Below are 20,935 nucleotides of genomic sequence, written 5' to 3'. Positions count from 1 at the left end.
TGCATACTGTTTGTTTAATGATGCTGCTTACTCATACAAAGACTGTGTGTAATTGTTCGACTCAGGCTGCTTTCGACTGAGCCATATTAAAATTTGTTCTCTGCAGCTATCAATGGGAATTAACAGATGCATTTGTTTTGCGTTATAACATCAATTTGACTAGATTCAAAAGGTTTAGACAGAAAGCTGCTCCTCCTTCTCCTCGAGAAGGAGGAGCAGCTTTATTGGCACAAACTGATTAGAGAAATGCTAAAAGTGTGAACAAAGTTCATAATACCTTCATAAATGTGATAAAAAGCAGTATAGTGATAACCTGCCCTTTTATTCCATCCTGAGTTACAGATTCTTTCAGCTGCTTCCTCATTGGGTCACCACAGTGGCCAGATCTACATGTTTGACTTGGCACAGATTTTACACCACATGGCCTTCCTGATGCAACTTTCCCATTTATCCAGGATCCAAATTTGTTAGCCTCTCCTCCCAGAATCAAACCCTGCATCTTTAACATGTAAGTAAGTGAGTGAGTGAGTGCGTTAACCACTACACCATGTAGCCACCTTCTGCTCCTTATAGATTTAACACTATCATATTCTGCAAAATCCCTGGACAAAGTTGGAATTGTTGATATAGACATTTTGTGTGCACTTTGACGGTCAAAGAACCTCAGAGATGATGCAATAACCATAACCCAATTCCAGGTCTTTCGAGTCCAAGTTAAACTAAATCAAATCAGGTCTTTTGCCTCTGACTACAACTGATGATTAAGGAAAAAAGGTCTGCAGAGCATACAGTAACATCAAAGGATGTGAGAGATACAGCAGCATGAGTCAGCTCTCTCACCTCAGTCTTATTGATGAGCACCTCAAGCTCAGTAATCTGAGTCCTGACCTGGTCCTCTTTGCTGATGAGGTAATGGATACTCTTGGCCAGCTTCTCCTGGGGAGGGAGGAAGGGGAAAAAAAGAGTCAGCAGCATTTCAGCATTTACAGTGAGCTTCACAGAGCCTTATACTTGCTGGCACATACACAAAGCATGAGACTAATAACACAACCTTAAAATACATCTTTTCAGGGAAATAAACAGTAACGGGCACCACTTTAAAAAGAAAAGACTTTGTAGTTTGAGACGTTCATCAAAAACAGGGGTAAACTAAATTAGTTTATTATTGATGGACATCTCCGGACACAGTGACGCTGCACTTCTGTTCAAAGAAATTATAACTGACAGGTTTCTGGGACTGATCAGGACATCTGATACTCCTCCCAAGAACTCAAAGGCAGAGCACACAAAAATCACATGGAACAAATGGTCTCATTAAATATTAAAACACCAATATGTTTGTATCGACACAAACCAGCATATAGAATTTCCCAAAAATCTTCCTCGACTTGCTAAGCCCCGTTAAATAATTCCTTTTAAGCAGGATGAAGTTCAGGCCAACAAAACAATTACTATTAAATGCATTTTAATTAAAACCTATTCTGCTGATAGCCTAATTGTGCTTTAGGAGTGTGTGGTTGCTGTGACAGCAGCTGCCAACACAATCTCATGACATTTTCGTCTCCACGTGAACTAAACAAAACACTAAAATGGATTGAAGGTAATCATGTTGAAAGGGAAAGCTCTCAAGAGGAGTTTAAACTCAATTAGCCAGCCTGGGTTTAAGTTTCCAAACAGTGACTGACATCTACAGTGTGCATGCTAGCACTGGAACAGGTCAAGCATTAATATTACAACAGCAAAGGAGATGAAATCCAGGAACAAGTCAGTGTGTGGGCCACTACAGAAAAAAGCTGCCTCTGAACTTCTTTTGTTGCATACTTTAGCGATGACGGGGAGCGTGGACAAAAGGCTTTTACTTGAGTTCAATTATGCTAGCACCAAACTTCTGCACAACAATCTGCCTTTAAAGGATTCTCAAAACCTCAAATCATTGTTTTATCTTTCACTACAGTTTACCTAGTCATTACCACTTTTTAAATAATAAAATTTCAAGTGTACCGACTGTGTGTGTGGGGGGGGGAGGGGGGGGGGCTCTGAATGTGTTACCTTCAGGATCTTGTATGCACTGCTCATGGAGGTGACTTTGTGGTTAGCATGGGATCCTCCAAGCTTGCACAAGTGACACACAGGACGCCTGCAGACCTCACAGTACATGTTCACCTTCTCCATCTCGTGCTCTGGGCACATGAGAACCTGTGAGATTTAGGAGAAAACATACATTATCGCCCCCGAGGACACACTTTGTCACAAGTATCACTTACCTCGCAGTTACATAAGCTACAGAAAAACAAGGACTTAAAATTAATCCAAAGAATGCATGTACACATTAAACTGCACCGTGTTAGACTGCATAGAGTTACACAGTGTTGATCAAATGAAGTGAAACAGGAAGATGAGCTAAGCCATTTAAAAAAAAAAAAAAAGAAAAAAAAAAGTGGTAGACAGGTCGATGAACCATTTCCTGATGGGTCTTAAAATAGAACGCAAATCAGCGCTCCAAATGCCAAGATCCTCATCAGAGGCTAAAACAGCAGATACATCACTCCTCAATGAACAAGGAATGCAACAAATACACAAAAACCAAAAAGAGAAATGCAAGTTGGTGTTTCCAATGGACATTCTAGACAAACACTATACAACAGGAATGTATAGACATTTAAAACAAGCTCTGGCTTGACCCAAACAGCTCTATTGCTGAGGAACTGTTCCCCATTCCTGGATGATTGCAGCGATCAAGGTTGTGGTTTGCTCTGATGAATACATTAACCCAGAATGTCCAGGTCACATTTAACAGGAGACATATGGGGTCCAAATGCTAGCCAGGGAAGTCTCTAGATATGTCCTGATCCAGAAAGGTTTGTGCTACTCTGGCACGGTCCCACTAAAAAAAAATAAATAAATAAAAAAAAACGTCCACAGGGCATAAGCACAGGTAGGAGCACATCCTCTTAGGTCCTCTGTCCAGTCAGATTTCCACTGAGAACAAGCAGATCAGAGAGGGTGCTCTCATGGACATGGAAGTCTGCAGCAACAGCTCGGACAGATGCCAGCATGCCAATAACCTGGCCTCGGCCAACTTCACTTAATCACGCGAGTTTGTGTTCAGTAAACAAATTACCAATCCCCTGACTAAAACCAAACAACAAGAACTGAAGACTAATCACAGAATTTGTTTGGGTTTTCACATGTAAAAAAAGATAAAACTTGCACTTCTGTTTTTGACTAGTATATGACACAGGAACCAATTTTATAGTTCTGCTGAGAGTAAAGTATATTTGATTCTGTTTCTGAGTTACACCATGCGTCACTGACCTTTCTGAGTTTCAGAAAGTGATTAAATATAGTTTGATCAGCAAAGTTACGTTTTAAGCCAAACTTTCTGTATAGCAATGATTAGAAAACCAACACAGCTGGTAAAATTCACCATGCATGACATGCAACTCTCATACCTCCATTCAATCAAGTAAGCAAAAATCTATCAACTAATGTTTAACTCCGTGATAACATATCTTGTTAACTGTTCATAGTTCAAAGTTGTTTTGTTTATCGTTTATTACTTCGTGAGAACAAACTGACAGCTACTGAGCCACACTCACCTTGGGCCTAAAATTCGTAGTGGGACCAACATACTCGTGCTGGGCTTTGGGTGTGCCCCAGGGGTGGTGCAGCTTGAAACACTCGTTGCAGTAGCTCGCCTTGCAGTCCATGCAGCTTTTTGTTGCCTCCTGCTGTGGAGGCTTGCAGATGTTGCACATGATGGCGACGGCTGCGCGGGCAGCCTGCCGGTAGCGCTCCACGATGCTCTCCAGGGTGAAGTTTCGGAACAACATGCTGATGCCGCGTTCGCCCAGATCTATGTCATGCTGGCAGCCTGGGCACGGGATGGTGGTGACCCGGGGAGTCACAGATCCTCTACGCCACCCCGGAGAGGAGATGGAACCTGGAGGAGAGCAACGAGGGGAGAGCACTGAAATGAGCATCGGGAATATAGAGTCACAGCCTCGGGACACCCATTTTCCAGTCTTGCCTGAGGCCCTATTTTATTATGTGAAGAACCATGTCCTCTGATTTCTAATTACAGTCAATTAACAGCTTTCAGGATGTTTCAGCATGGTTTAAAGATAAATAGATTCGTTTTGAAAAGCAAATTCACATGACTGAGCTTAAAGCAAATCTGACGTTACAAATAGAGCCTCAGCAGGTCTCTCTTTGTGCTCTATTTCCACAGTGACAGCTGCACAATTGAGGCATGGCTGTATTGGGGCAATACACCCAGCAGCTGTCGGGGGGAAAAAAAGTCAACAAAGAAAGACCATCAAGGGTACTGGAACAGGTTAAGGAGTGACGTTTGACAGGAAAGTCAGCATCCTAGGAGCTTATAGAGAATACAATCTTAATAAAAGATGCATTTCATTCAACACTTACTACATGAAGGAAGAGCATTTTAAGTGCTCACAATGATCTGGACAAAGGAAATAATTCCATTTCCCTTAAATGGGTGATTGGCAAAATAAAGATGAAAAACAAACCACATGATTTAAACAAAACAAAAAAAAACAAACAAGCAATTTTAACTAAAGTGCACTGTAAGACAAAGAAAATAAGCTTTCAATAAAAATTTCAAGCAACTGACATGTCCAGTTCAATGCAGGAACACTTTTCACATAGCACATCTCCTCTTAAAGCAACATTGCTTTCAAGAGTCTCACAACATCGTGCTTGTTACTGATGCAGCAGCATCAGAACAAGGCAGCAACACGGTTACACGAGATCACATCACAGACACAAGCAGGGTCTGTTAAACAAAACATCGTCACCACACTTAAAGCCAGCAAACTGACGTCAGAGCACGCAAAAATTAATATATTGCTTCACGTTTTTGAGGGACAGGGGAAGCGAGGAGTGCTGGATTTATCTCTGTTTGCAAGCCAGTATTTCCGCTCCGTTTCCGAGGACCTAAAAAATTAAATCAAACACTCCTCAGGTAAGCAAAACACAGGAAAACGATTTGAAAGCGCCACTTCAGCAAAAAACGTAAGGAGGGGCAGCTGAGGGAAAAGCAGCGGCAGAACAGCAAACACACTGATGTGATGTGTAGCCATGCTGGGTTTTCAGATGTATCAGTGAACACTGACGGTGCACCTCTACGAGGTCAGATCTGACTGACCACAAACTACAGAGCTTTGTTTACCAGGTTTTTCTACCTGAATTTATTTAACATAGGTGAAGTCGAACATTTTTCTATGATGTTACGATGAAAATCTGAGGCTAATGATGGAAATGAAGATGGCAAGGTCTTATTAAAGACAAGCAGAGTCAGTGGATGACAGTCTGGCAAAGAAAAAGAAAAAAAAATGTAAAGAAAAGCCTTCATACTTAAACTAATGGTGCTGAAGGTCTTTATATCCTGCAAAGACTGCACGTGCGTGTCATGTAGGCACACTGACTCAGGTTCTAGTCAGCACAGGTGTGAGCAAACAAGGCCCACAGAGCAGATGCCTGAAGCAAAGCATGTTTGTGTGTTGATTTGTGGATCTGCAGAGGGAGCAGAGCCAAAGGCAAAAACTGACGAGTCATTGCAAAGAAAAACTGACCTTTCCTTTTTCCATCCTGTCCAGACCTTTAGACAGTATAATGCAGAAACCTACCATTTCTTTCCCCCCCCCCCCCCCCCCTTAAAAGGTTTCAGATTATCAGGATACATTCTGGATGTTTAAACTCACTGGCAACTTTATGAGGTACACCTATTTAACTGTTTGTTAATGCAAATAGCAGCAATCCAGTGCATTTAGTGTATGAAGACATGGTCAAAACGATCTGCTGAAGTCCAAACTGAGCATCAGAATTTGGAAGAAAGGTGATTTAAGTGTTAGTGTAACAGTTTTTGGTGCCAGATAGCCTGGTCTGAGTATTTCAGAAACTGCTGATCCACTGGGATTCTCCCACAAAGTTATCAACAGAGTTTACAGAGAACATAATGTTACAACGGTAACTCAAATAACGCAATTTGTTACAACCAAGGTATGCAGAAGAGCATATCTGGATCTTATATTAAAACTTAAGCTGCACTATAGCTACTGCGTGCCACTCCTGTCAGCTAAGACAACTTACACATGCTCAGAATACTTGGGGTGGGGGTGACCTGATGGGTTATAATTTCATCTGCAACATCCACATGGTAGGGTCATAATTTAGCGCAAATATCAAAACAGGTATAATGGCTTGGCACACTTTGGGCCCCTTTGTTCCAAACGAGCATCGTAAAAAAACAAATAGTATTTTTGCTAACCTGCTAACCACGTCCATCCCTTGATCATATTGCACCACATCACAAAGCATGATGATGAGTTCACTGTACTCACTGTAGTCACCAGATCCCAATCCAACCTTTGGTCTGTGGCTGAACAGGAGATCGTCGTGCGTGTGAAGCCTGTATGGTACCATCATGTCAACATGATCCAAAAATCTGAGAAAGGTTTCCAGCACCTTGTTGAATGCCATGGAGAATTAAGGCAGTACTGAAGGCAAAAATGGGTCCAATTCAGTACTAGCAAGGTGTACTTAATAGAGTGGCCAGTGAGTGTATACTATAAAAATGGTTAAGTCTGCAGTTTAGGAAATATTTACTTCTATGAGCAGATATCAGAGGCAGATTAACAGGACTCCAATTAGTACAACTACACTTTGTTCAATATGGAAATGTAAAATATTAACTTAACATGTTCTCCAGGGCCGAAAAAAAAAAAAATCAAGTCAGCTCCCATTATTTTTTTTGTACTTTTGTTTTTTTTTTTTTTTTAAAAGGGCTTTGGGGACACTACAATATTTTTTCAGTGTTCAAGAAAGAGACGCTGACTCTGCTTCAAAGCTGAGAAAATAATTGCACCTGATTAAAAACATCCACTGAGCATGTTAAATAAACTTCATTAATTAAACTAAAAGGGCTTGTGTTAGTCTTGTTTTACTTTGCTGGCAATCTGACACTTAATTCATCATGCTTAAAATAATTAGAGGTAGGCTCAAACAGGTTTGTGTTCCTATAAGTGGTTTCTCGAACACTCATTGTCAGGTCAAGCATAACAAGCAAATTAAAGGCAAACATATCAGGAAATAATGACAGTTAACAAACTTGGCAAGTCCAAACATACTGTATGCTTTTTTTTCACTGTGTGTTTAACTTAAGAGACCTACAGTTCTCCATCCCTGTAAAGCTGCTTTAGTTGCTACCGTGATTTAGCGAATAATGTAAGGCTTAGTCCACACACACAGACACACACACACATTCTTGTTCCACTTCAACTCCTAGGAAACTTCCTTGCCCCTTTCTCACTAATTTGAGCTCCTTTCAATTCCTTTTTGGTACGAAGCAACCTCTCTGTCTGGGACACTACCTCCCTCCCTCCCTCCAATTCCCTTCCCTCCATTAGGCACTACTTTCTTTTACATACTGACTCATCGTTGGAGCATTTCATACCCATTTTAACACTCAAGTTTTATGCTCAGTGGACATTTTTAAGGGTCTTTTAAACCAGATATTAGTCATTAAGTGTCTAACAAAGAGTTAAAAGCCTACTTTATGGTATTAATCACAGCAGTTCTTCATAAGAACCTATTTTATATCTGGTGTGAGTCTGTATGGTCGTGTGAATAGGGCTAATGCAGACTATGTAGAGAAGAGGTTGAACCAAACTAGGGTTTCACAGGGGTTCTAGTAACACTGTACTCACTACTACAGCTACTCAAAACACGGAGCCCGCGTCTACCTCGACTTCCAAACGACCTTCGCACTGTGGCTGCAAGCAATGAACAGAGAAGTGAAGTGAGACCAACAAGGAAAAAAAAAAAATCTTTTAAATGAAACAAAGCATAATGTGAAGTGATGCGTGAATACAGATTTTTTTTGATATGACACTGAAAAAAAGTCAACTTATGAGAAAAGTGACAAAAATGGTAATGCAGTTCAGTGTAATGTAAAACATTTAAAATACATTTTGAACAAAGTACAATTAACTCTTGATTTATGCATTATTACTAGACAACTTGTGTTAAAGGAGAGAGAAACATATACATGACTGGACTAATAAATGTGGTCCTCATTTTATTTTTGGCCTAGAATGTGTATTAATAGCAACAGTTTGGCTTATGAGAAATATTGCCTGCCAATCCTCGTCATGTTTATATGCCAAGCATAAAATTTAAAAGAGGAGATGGTTAGCTTAGCTCACCATTAAAATTAGGCAAAGCTAAAACCACTTTCCTACCAGCACCACTGCACTACTTGCAGCCTTTTGCAAAGATTTAAGGTAGAAATCTTTTTTCCTTTTGATGCTCAGACACCATTTTGCTCTCAACAAATTAAACAGAGATTGTCAAAGAGTAAAGGACAGATATTTCATTCATCAAGATCCAATATGGGATTTAAAAGTTAGCTTAATTTTTGTGAGATTTATATTATAAACCACATTATATTATTGTAAGGTTTACCTTACAAAATAAAGCCTTTTGAGGCAACTGTTGCAGTGACTTGGCACTATATGAATAAAACTGAACTGAGATGTTGGCTGAACATTGATATAAACTGACTGATAGGCCACCATAATTAGGGCTATCACCATGTAGAACATTTGACTAGGTTGACTGTCATTTACCTGTAGGCAAAGAATCAATCATGCATATGCTAAACAGTTTCCCTGGACACCAAAATAAATTAACACTATGGAAGTTTATTTATGCCACTGGAAAGAAAAAAAAAAAAAAAAAAAAAAAAAAATTATAGCCATCCATAAGAAAAACTTTCGAGAATGTAAACTTTGGACTTATGGGTGGAAATCCCTCCCCCCCCCCCCCCCTTTTTTTTAAAGTGGCAGCTCAGAGCTAAAAACATTAGCATCTTTAGCCAACTAGCTAAAGTTAGCTAAAGATGCTACCAAAGTTGATGAGTTACCAAAATTAAGTTTGCTAAAGTCGGAAACATTTTACATCTCCCTTAATTTTCGAAGCAAGTGTTTTTAAATGTATAATTCAGTTACATTTTCCAATAGGAGCAAGGAAAACATACTTTAATAGAAAGCAGGTAAGCAAAGCTAACCATCTCCTGGCTGTAGTTTCGCATCCAGCATTTCACTTCTAAATCACTGACAAGAAAACAAATTTGCTTATTTCTCAACATGTGACAAGATTACTAAAGCCAACTCAGCCTTCGCCAGCTAACTCTTATTGAGGGTTAGCAGCTAAAGGTTAGCTGTGTTTATAGCCCCAAAGCTGGGAAACGTCACGTTTTAGTAACCGCCTTTTTCAGTCACAGTACAGCGAGGCTTGTCCAAGCTGCACACTGATAAATATAGTCTCAAGTCTTTTCTTTCTCTCCCTTCATCTAATCCCTCAGTCATTCCTCTCAGGCAGGTTGCATCACCATGGCTACCAATGAGCTGAGCTCCCAGCAGTGAAGGCACTAGGAGATTTAGTTTGTTCTGTTGGGAGTTAATGTGTTAATAATGTACTTCAAGGCTTCCTTCTTACACTCACTGGAAACCTGCACTCATGAACAGCCTTATTAAATAAACATGGGAAATTACAAAACCTTTAAAAGATCATGTCAACCAAATGTCACTGAATTTACTGTACGTTAATGCTGTGCATTGACCTGAAAGGAGGCAGTAGTCATAATGAGTCCAGTGGCTCTGTGCACAACCTGGATTTTTGCAGGACCTCAGATTTGTTTACTCAAAAAGCAGGATTTGATTATTTCCTGCGTCAACAGATGCAGTCCTGCCAGTAAGGAACAAACTTGAGCTGAACAGGGAGACTGTTCAAGAGCCCTGCCTCAGTGGTTTGGAACCAGCGCTGAATAACTTGCAAAGAGTTCACCTCGGTAAACTTCGGTTTTATTAGTGCTACCCTTCTGATTTTGACAGTGTTCCAGGAAGAGATGTTGGTTAAACATCACTCAGTCTCATACAGCATGAGTTACTGAATAGGCATAATTGTAAGAAAATGAGTGCCCACCTTTATGCACAAGTCTGCATCAGTTCAAAAATAAATAAATTACATAGGAGTCTAAAATCAAGCACTGTAAACTTGATTTTAAATCAACTTTCACAGCATAATCACTCAACATGTTCATTTGGGGTCAGCCATTGATTATGCCCAAACGTCATCTTAAGGAACAAATTGAAAAATCAATTTAAAATGAAAAAAAAAAGCACAACCACAGCTTTAATACCAGTGATTTAAACACATTACATTCAACACTACATCTCGAATGGTGTCCCAGTTCAATACAACACACTCATAAAACACTGAAATAAAAAAAGGATTCATATGCACATATGTAGATGTTTGGCATTTTAAGGCATGCATAGGCTCTCTGGTAAACATCACAGCAGCAATGTCACAATTTACTCAATTTTTGTATCTGTCGTCTCATTTTTTTTAAAAAGGGAAAAAAGTAAGAATTGCACAGTGAGACTTTATTAAACTCTGCAGATTTTAAATATGCACACCATTTCCCAATCCCATTATTCCAGCATGAACCCAGGACCTGCTTGGAGTTCGTATGTAGCATTTAAGTCAGACACAGCCCGGGTGATGTCAAGAGCCCAAATGAGACAACATCTTTCTGAAAATGGCCTCCAGCCCAGAGCTCTCAGGAGCCACAGAGGCGGCCTTGTGTCCCACCATGCCGCTTTTTTTTTTTTTTTTTAGGCTTAGACATTGACCCGCTTGAGCCGGACTGCAGCAGTGCAACGTGCTGTGCAGAGAACATAAACATAATTTAGCCACCTGCGCCCGAACGAATCTCAACCAGCTTTCCTCCTCCCAGCTCAGCTTGGTTTTAAGAGTTTAAAATAACTCTAAATAAAAATGCAAAAAAAAAAGGAGCTTACAGATCTCCTTTTTTCACCCGTGTGTACATAACACGTACACACATATCCAATTAAAGGTGTAGTGAAAATGATAGCTGCTCTTCTTGTCATTACTTTAACATTTCCAAATGTGTTTGATGCCCCGGGGACCAATAGAAGGCAGACAGTGAAGATTAGGGCCTGATGGAGCTTGTCAACATTTCTTTTCGAAGACAAAACTAAAGCTTGTCGACTTCCTCTTCTTTCTTTCTAATGAGGCCTGCAGAAGCAGACGGGATCAGAAGTAGTGATGACTGACGGTGTAACGGCTGAGCGGTAAAATGATTAAAAATCATTTCTCAAAGTTTGTTCTGCGTTATCTAGGACAAGAAGAGGAGGGGAGAGCGGCGTCTGAGGCGCACTAGCACCCAAACGTCGCACAATACTTGGCCTATTTTGAGTCTCTTCCAGTTTCCATGAGTCTATTCACACTCAACCATTAATTTGCATTGGCTAAAGATTTGCTTATTGGTTCATGAAGCCCTCTTCTCAGTCGCACTACCTTTTTTTTTCCTCTCCTCTCTTCTCTCCAAGCCTTCGGTTTTTGTGTCATACTTTTCCTTATTTGAGAAGCTTTCTTTCCCTTTCTGCAGGGGAAAATCCCAACACCTGTTGAATGCAGCCTTTTGACGAGAAGCAAAAGCAAAAGATGAAGTTGAAGGAGCTAGGAGGAAGATGTTACAGGAAGTTGGCATTACCAATTCCCTAGGAGTCACCACAAATGGTCGACCATTGCATTTCGTGTTCTGATTATTAGCTTCCATCAGCCAGTGCAAGAGCTCTCACTGTTCCTGCTAATGCCCTTGATACACAAGCTTTTAAAAACCTACAGAAATATGAGATTCAACTCCCCACACCATAATCCTTCCTGTGAAGCTCACTTTTAAGTTAACAAGCTTTGGTTCCTTACCCTGAGACCCACCTGATCTCACAAGCCTGTCCAGCCTCTCCATGGAGGGGGATGGCACCCTGGACCTGGGGCTGCCCGGTAGGGAGCACTCAGAACCGGCATCAAAAGAGTCCTCGTGGTTCAACATGAGCAGCTCTCTCACACATTTGTGGCAGACGCTGTGCTGGCAGGGCAGGATCAGCGGATGGGTGAAGAGCTCCTTGCAGATTGGGCAGATCAGCTCCCTCTCTATGTTCTTGATCGGGACCTGATGGAGAAGGGATAACTGAATAAACTAGATTTCTTTTTAACATTTAGAGGAGTTTTCAGATGGCGCAAGTGCTGTCAGGTACACCGAACAAGACAAAAATAACTTTGAAACAAAAAAAAAAAAAAAAAAAAAAAAAAAAAAAAAAAAGGTGAACAGAAAGACAGAAATAGCATCACAGCTCAGAAGGATACAGCTCTCTTTGATTCCCAGACAACTACTATAATGAAGATGCTGTCTGCAAATCTGAGCAGTTATGCTGTGTCACTGCAGGTGGAGAAATGCACTTTAAGTTGGGCACACTGGGGTGTAGGTCTGGCGGGCAGCTATACTGATTTCAGTCACTCCCCTATCACAATAATGGCCATCCGCAGTGTATTTAACATGTAGATAGATAGATTACATAAACCGGGATTAAGCCCTGCTAAATATAGAGAAACAGTGAAACGCATGAGCCCAGCAGCTCACGTTTCAGCACATTAAAGACGATTACGAGCGTCTCTGCAGCAGTCCTAAAGCGGCAGATTGGTGATTTATTTCAGGTGGTGTGATGAGACATCCCGGCGTAATCAATCAATCCATCCTCCAGCTGGTGGTGGTGCTTGAACAGCAGTAATTTAGAGAAAACACTCACGTGTTAAATACCCAGAAGGATAAAGGGAAGTTTAAACAGAAAACAGTGACCAAGCCTGTTTGAAGCGAGTCACTACGTAAAGAAATAAGTGAAACAAACGCTGGAGTCAGCAATGAATGGAGACTGGTAACTTTTAACAATGCCCAGTCCCAGCAGCAGAGGCGAACAATGACGAGTCTCACACACACACACTACCATGAAACTCACTTTTCTCCAACTTACCCCGTTTATGCTGCTACGCCGCATCTCTGCAGACATCCCGGGGGAGAAAACGCTGTGTGAGAGACTTAAAAACACCTAACCCGGCGTGTTGGCTCGAGCTAAAATAGCCGAACTTCTCCGACGCGACGTGAAGATGCCGACAGCGACGGCTGAGTGAATTTAAATAGAGCGACGCTGCTGAGAGAGTCTGCGCCGGCCGCCCGGAGTGAATCAGCAGCCGCTTCTCTGCTGCAGGAGAGCAGGCGGACCGAGACAGGCAGGGGGGAGGGAGGAGGGGAGGAGAGCCGTATGGGAGGGGGGAGTGCGTATGTTAGAGATGGGCGGATCGAGCCGACTATCGGCAGTATCGTTACTAGCGCGATAGAATCGATATTTTCATAAGAAAATGTTCAAATACACGAAACGCTGAAAGGTATTTTTTTGTTGAATTAACTAATTCTTGTGAAAAGTTACTGAATTATGTTACTAGGTCATTGAAACACATGCAAACATACGTGAAAATACAGTATATAAGACAAAAATAAAGTTTGTACAATCCTAATAAGCTTGAAAGTCAATATTTGGTGTGACTAAATATTTCTTCAACAAGCTTACTTATAAATTCTTTGAGTGTTCTTCAGGAACAGTTCTCCAGGCTTCTTGAAGGACATTGAAAGCTTTTCTTTGGATGTTGGCTCCTTTCTGCTCAGATCCCAGTCAGTGTTCCCAGTGTGACTGTCAGTTTTCCATTGTGTGCTTTTCTATCCTGGTATGCTTTTACTGCTCTGGCAGTGTGTTTGGGATCATTGTGATGCTGGAAAATGAAGCCATTGCCAATGGAATGCTGTCCATTTGCATGATGGACTCCCTCTTGCCAACCATTCTTTCACTGAGACCATTTCTGATGAAGCTTCTGTGATCATCCTAAGCCTCTCTCAGGTCCCGTGTCCGCTGGATATGTTTTGTTTGTTTTTTTCTTAGGGATATGACACTCAGGTGCTGTTAATCTGGTGTACATATGTTTTAATGCATACCATTTCCTTTTCTGTCCTCCAATTGTCCAGTTTCTTCAATTTTTTAAAGTGCACACTGCACACCATGCTGAGATATGCCAAGTTTTTGGCTAATATCACCTCGGGAATTATTGGTGCAAAGATACTGCTTTATTTTTATCAAATTATATTATTTTTGGCACTTTCTATAGATTCAACTAAAGAAAAGGAACATATATGTGAAAGGCTGCCAGTAACAAAGTGCCTTAAGATGCAATTTAAAAGTGGTTCTGTTATGTCTGTTATGTGTAGACACAGCACTAATTCACCACTAATTCATCCCTTGAGTTAAGTTACCTTCTTATGTTTGAATTATTCATAGGTCAATGTTAGGTAGCTTAACAAATGAAACATTCTTCTGGAAAAATGATTAGGTACAAGGACTGGACTGAAAATGAGTGAAAGAAATGTCGGCTCCTTGGAAACAAAGAAAAAGAGAAAGAAAGAAAGGCGGCGGGGGGGGGGGCTCAAGACTTTTGCACAATACTGTACTGTATATCAGAGGGACAGCCCAGGTTGACATTTTTGGGAGACAATGTTGAATGTTTGCAATCAAATTGAATTCGGGAAAAGTATGCTGTGTTTGCAGATACAGTAGCAGTGTTAGCAGTGTGGTGTTTAATGTGTGAAGGCTTGCTGAGAACAGACCGGTAATTAAAGTGTCTTCATGTGCCTATCAGCACTTGAATTTGAAGTTCAAGGGAAAGCTCTCAAAAGCTTTACAAAAGTACTTAAAATACAAAACAGCCTACCCTTTTCAGTATGTCCATCTTTACACTGGGTTACTACACTGACACCCAGAAGCAAAGGGGGCCAGTAAACTGAGACTGCCATGCTCGTTACAACGTCAGGGTCCTTCCCATTACATTAGGGGATTTATGACTCTATAATTGCTTGCTGTAGTGATTATTGCGCAGGTCTGCAATTATTTTATTGAACACTAGGGTTGCCTGGCAAGTCACCCCAATAATGTTTCAGTTAGAGAACAAAAAGTGACTATAAAATAACTTGGGTGCTTTGAGGAGGAGCTGTAATTCCTTCAAGAAGTAAAGTGGCCATGTTATTTGAATTGATTAACCGGCTTCTGCATGCACGGTCACTGGAGGCACAGAGGGCAACTTTAGGACTCTGTTTAGTCATTTGTTTGTTTGCTGCCAGACACTCGGGCCTTGCAGCGACACTGCCAGACAGCACCGTCTTGCTGCTGTGTCACATGATGAAGTTTCTGCCGCTGTGGACTTTCATGTTCTCCTTGTGCCTCTGTTCCTCACAAAGTCCAAAGACTTGACAACATTAAATGTCCTGTATGATGTCATTATGTCGTATGCTGTATGTCAACCTGTGACTGACTGACAGCCTGTCCTGAGTTTAACTTGGTCTTCTAGGATTTGATTCACAGCCCTCTGAGATTGGATGTGATCTATTAAAACTAAATTTAACAGTTTCACAGAGGTCGTGAAATGTTCTGACACTTTACCCTCACTTGCAGCATTTTTTGAACTGCTGTTCACAGAAAGACACTCAGCAAAGAATTTCTAGTTGCTGTTTCATTAATAGATTTACTGGGCTCCTAATTTTATTTATTCTCTGGTATAACACTATCACTCACTGTGCACGACAGGTCTGACAACAGCTTAAAATATAACAGAAATCTGCAACTGCGGCTGGCATGTGTGAGTCAGTCGCCTGTAAGGTCTTCTCCTGTTTCTGTCACACACACGAAACACATGCACAGCTCTGTGCACGCATGAACGAATGCCAGAGATTGTGCTAGCAGGAGAGATACATTTCAACACATTCTGTCAGTCTGGAGTGCATGAAATGGGTAAAGACACCCACCCAGCCCTCCCCTTTTAGTCACAAACACACCTCAGTAACCCAGTCTCACCAAAACCACAGCTGCTGCCAAGTGGCCCACATTTTGACAAAAGTCGGTGTTCTCCCTGCAGCAGTAACCAGTAACACACCCAGAAAAACCTCTAATTAAACTCATCATGTTCAGCTTTTTTTTTTTTAGATAGATAGATAGATAGATAGATAGATAGATAGATAGATAGATAGATAGATAGATGAGGTTAAATTAAGGGAATGAATCTCTACTTTTGAACTGCAATAATGTAAAGTGACATATTTTACAAGAACAGAATAAAATAAAATAGTTTGTGCTACAGGAATACAATAGGTGTGGGTCTTACTAGTGCATATGGCCCATTAATAACTCAGTCATGCAATCGTAGTGTATATAACGTAATATAATAGGATATTGTGTGATACCAACAAAGAACAGATTAGAATAGAAGTCTATGAGCATGCCTCTCCATCCTCCGACAGTCCTGCAGGCCGGCCCGGCGCTGCTGCTGCTGTCGGAGCATGCTGACAGGCAGATCGCCGCTGTCAGAAGGACCATAAATCATCTGAGCGGATGAGCCTCACCTCGCCCCTCTCGATCCGCTCCACGATTCTGGCGAACTCCGTCATATCCTCCGAGTCCGACATGGCTACAGATGATGGTGATGATGGTGGGAATGACGATGGATGTACAGTATATAGAAGAAGAGAGCACCTCGATATTTAAAAATGCAGGAAAAAATGACGCAAACAACTGCTGCGGCTTGTTAAAGAAACAGGATAAAAGCTTCACAGCTTCGCAGGGGAGGTGAGACAACATCAAGAGAGGAAGAGCCGCTCCTCAGACCACATCCATCCTCTCTCCTCCCTCCCTCTTTCTCTCTCCACACGGGCTTAGGTTTGTCCGTGGAGACTACAGTACCTCACATGCGCCGGCAGCAGTTTAATTTTAGTTAGCCTCATCTTGGAAGGAAAAACCCCGCCCTCGCTCCTTTGTAGCCTCCTGTGCCATCTCCCTCCTTATCCCCACATCATCCCTCGGCGGCGATGTCTCGCCTCACACAGCTCTTTGTATTCGCCTGATCTACCATTTATCACCCCCCACCCCCGAGTGAATGACTTCCCTTAATCTGTCAATCACTACAAAAATCATAATCATGTCAGCCTGAAGATTAAGGGTCGGGTAGGGAGGAGGGGGGGTCTCAAATCAGTTAGTGCCGCTTATTCAAGTTTCTTTTACGCTTTTACGCATGGCTGGCGGCGCACTCACGTGCGCACATGACGCTTTATGGGCCGACTTGTGGTCATTTAGATTCACGTATGAGAGAACAGGTAACCTTTTTATGCCACTATTTGGTTTATTTTGTTGTTTGGGAAGCTGAAAACCGCCCTTGAATGTGACGCATCCAGACGTGGAGAGGTTTGGAGAAAAAGCCGGATTGTGAGGCCGGATTAAGTTCGTGTTTTTAATTTTTCTGGCAATGCCACTTGTTCCGCGTCGGCAGATGGCTGCATGGCTTCATGCAGACATATTCCACCCCATTGAGCATGTGGAGGGGGGACAAGCAGGCAGACTGCCCTGACCGAACAATCGAACCATAACAAAATTATTAAGTATGTTTCCAGTGGCTCCCAACCACGGAGACGATCACTGTCAGCTGGCATCAGTAGAAAAACCTCCTTAACCCCCCCCCAAAACCCCCCCAAAAAACATTTAAAGATGCAGGTACATAACTGAACTTCTAATAGAATACTACAACAATAATACGAACATCGCATCGTTGAATGATTTAGAGGTCACTAGGATCAACTTGTGGACTGAACAGACAGCAGTGAGAGGCTGCATTTGGCCAATGATGAGGACAGAAGGATAAATTGAGGGATTATCAAAGCTGAACTTCTGTCTGAGGGCAATGTGATTTCACCAGATTTCAGTGGAAAAATCTCACACCAAAACTAAATGTGGCCCTCATCCTGGCACAAGGAAAACCTGAGGGATGACCACACTGTTAGTAAGAACTCATCGTGTAGGAGGCATTAATGTCTGGAACAGAGTTTATGGCCTTCCATCATGTGCTGCTGCGATGCAGTGCTTTAGTTGTCATGTATATAAACCCGAGATGACACATAACTACCCCATAAAACGCCACAGTGCTCTACACCTATTGCAAAATCAATATAAAGTACTGATTAACGTGTTTCCCTAAGTAGGACTGACAGAGAATACATGTTTTATAAGCACACATTAGTTCACCTAAGGCCCTGTGATGGTTCCAGATGAGTCATTAATATCACATGAAAGGCAGAGTGGTAAACATGCTGCATTTCTTCACTTGTTTTAGTAGAAACAGCTCAGTTGACGACTGAGTTTGCATTAAGCGATGTTTACCGACTTATATTAGGTCTTCTTTGCTGGCAGATATACATGTGGGAGTATGAGAGGTGTTGATGAACTCCACCCAAGCCACAGCTGCAACTTGCTGCCAAGGGAATATCTCCAGACATCACCAGTCTGGGTTAGGCTGTAATCACTTGGGTAAAAATACTTTCCTAACCTCATGTTTGTATTTCTATTGCTTTCTGGGGAGTGGGGGGCAAAACGTAAGATCCACTGCTGTTTAACATTTTACAATGTCCAAAGATTGGATATCAGTGCCACTGGGCTCCATTAGCCTGGCTCGTGTTACCCTATCAGTGCCAGCAGTGAAGTCTGTGACTGTGCTGTGCAGCTCCCAGGTGGGACTCCATGTATGTTTGCACGTGTGATCTGTATCCAGAGGAACCCCCCGCCCCACCTCCCCCTCAGCTTTTAATGATGTTTCAGTCACTGACCTAATAATGCAGAGGGGAAAAAAATCATCTCCCAGCTTTACTCACTACACAAGCCATCCACACCGTAGGAACATGAAAGGCAACTGAGGCAAATTGGGGGAAAATACCTACCAGCTGTCATCTTTCGATGTAAAAATAAAGCAACAACAGTTGAGTCACCGAGCCATATGCAGGACACAGTGAAAGGAAATAAAGCCTTTCATAAAGAAACTCAGCTGTTGCGGGCAGCATGAATCATGTAACACCCAAAGGAGCGAACACTTGCTTTGTCTCTTTTTGCCGTAAGGAAGTATTTAACATGAGATACTTCCATCCAAGAGGCATTAAGCAAGGGGAAATCCATCTTTGGCATGACAGCTGGGATGACAAGATTCACAATAGTGAGAATAAAAGTGCCATGCCATGACCCGTCAGACCCAGGAGAAGCATTTTTCTCCCCACCATAGCAAAGATCGAAACTTTTATCCAAACTTGGTCCTGTTTTCATTCTGAGGCTGATCCAAGACCTTTAAGGTGGACAGGTGAGAGTCCATACTCATGTTTTAGTGCAAAGAGGGGACAGGGACTGACTCTGTAAGGACTAGTTGAAGATCACATTTTTGATAGTTTTGTGTTTTAAGAATTCCGTGCTTTATTTCTTTCTGTGAGAATTTATTGCAGCTAATGATTAAAGAGACTTTTATTGTGGATTGTTTGTAATTGCTGTTGCAGTTGTGGATGCTTATTATAAATATGGCCAAAGTTTCAAATAATGTCTCCGTATACCCAGGCTTTAGACTGCTCAAAGTGTTCACTTACAAACAGTTTTTTGGGATCTTTATGAGGCCAAACAGGCTGACAGCTCTGGTGCTTCCACTCAGAATCAAGCAGAGCTTGATGGGAAAGACAGTTGCAGCGTGGATGTTTGAGCTGCTCCCATTTTAATCTCATTCATGTTTGGAATCTTGTCCTTTCAGTGATAAAGCCAAAGCATTTGTAGGCCTAGGTTTCCTTATGAAATGATTTCCTTTTAAAGAAACTTGCCATATAGGAAGAGGGTCTCAGTGGCAGGGAGGCAGGGATAGGATTTATTCCCTTATCACACCTTTGTGCAGATAAAGGCATTTCAAAAGCTACAGGCTACTTGCTATATGAAATTTCTATCTGTATTTTTGGTTACAAGAGGAAAAGCCTTCTTTCCTAATAAAACAAACACATGGGATATACAGTATGTTTTTTCCCCCCTTTTGGTGCACATCTGGAACATAATCATTTGCATTTCATTTTCAAGCAATTTTGGTAACCCCCATAGCCTTTCACCTCCAGGAATGAGTCTGTTTTTAACAAGCAAAATCAATAATTTGTGCAGATGATGCACACTGGCCTCACGGGACAAAACTAAACTGTTTGTTTCTGAATCTGAAGCTGTTGATACTGAAGGAAAAACTTCAAGAGGGGCCAGTAGGTTGGCCACCATCTCCCAGATTACAGAGTACCTGACAGACAGGCCACAGTTTGTCAGACTGGCTTATCATAGTGATCCAGTGGTTGGATGTACTAATGATAAGCAAGAGGAGGAGTACAGAGCGCTAGTGGATGATTTTGTGTGCATTCTGTGACGAATCATCTGCTTGTGAATGTGAATAAGACCAAAGAGATGGTGACGACGAGCACAGCTACACGACCAGTGTTTGTCCTGGGACCGGATGTTGATTTGATGGAGGTTTACCCACGCAACCATGACGGCAACAGGCTTAACTGGAAGATGAGCTGGCTCTGTTTACTAATAAAGCTGCATTATCAGTCTGCTGTAGCGAGCACAGTGTACAGAGCAGGAAGGCTGGCTCTGTGATTGGCTGAAAACTCTGGTGGAAGTAACAAACCTAACCACCTCTGCTGCACGCACTGGACAGCAGCAGAGAAACTTTCTCTAACAGGCTGATTCAGCCACAAGGACAGATACAGGAAGTCTTTCATAGGTCATGTGACACATCTATCTGAAAATCATGTTTTCTCATGTGAATGGTTTATTCAAACCCTGCACCCAGGACCCAGACACATAGCAAAAAAAAAGGTGGACAGATCTATATTTAAACATATACTTTGCTTCCTTATTTGGATTTCAAATCAGATTTTACTTTAGTAAAATATATGTTGCCATTTTGAATTTTATTTTACTGAGCTATACACTATTATAACTATATCGTTATAGGTTGTATTAACCTTTATTTTTAACTTCTGCACCAAAGAAATTCTCCAGCTTTTGAGGCTAAAGTGCGACTTAGCTAAAGTGAAAAGCTGCATGAACCCACCCATAGAAAACAA

General features: G+C 41.6%; 1 protein-coding gene across 6 annotated transcripts in view; it reads right to left on the bottom strand.

Annotated features, from left to right (window-relative positions):
• Positions 1–16,628, bottom strand: part of trim36 (tripartite motif containing 36) — a 32,138-nt gene extending 15,510 nt beyond the window's left edge. The window contains exons 1-6 of one of the 6 annotated variants that reach the window (XM_063489243.1): positions 16,385–16,628; positions 11,830–12,064; positions 7,731–7,796; positions 3,600–3,943; positions 2,050–2,196; positions 841–936 (exon numbers count right to left, since the gene is read on the bottom strand). In XM_063489243.1, coding sequence (XP_063345313.1) covers positions 841–936; positions 2,050–2,196; positions 3,600–3,943; positions 7,731–7,796; positions 11,830–12,064; positions 16,385–16,447 — 951 coding nt within the window. In that variant the 5' untranslated portion in view covers positions 16,448–16,628. Of the gene's footprint in view, positions 1–840; positions 937–2,049; positions 2,197–3,599; positions 3,944–7,730; positions 7,797–11,817; positions 12,065–12,920; positions 13,123–16,384 lie in introns of those variants that run through there. The other 5 variants (XM_063489245.1, XM_063489244.1, XM_063489246.1 and 2 more) reach the window with 5 other exon arrangements.
• Positions 16,629–20,935: the final 4,307 nt, after the last annotated feature.

The sequence above is a fragment of the Pelmatolapia mariae genome, linkage group LG12 (genome assembly GCF_036321145.2).
Source record: "Pelmatolapia mariae isolate MD_Pm_ZW linkage group LG12, Pm_UMD_F_2, whole genome shotgun sequence".
Lineage (NCBI taxonomy): Eukaryota > Metazoa > Chordata > Actinopteri > Cichliformes > Cichlidae > Pelmatolapia > Pelmatolapia mariae.
The sequence above is the reverse complement of the archived record's forward strand: the minus strand, read 5'-3'. Positions and strand labels throughout refer to the sequence as shown.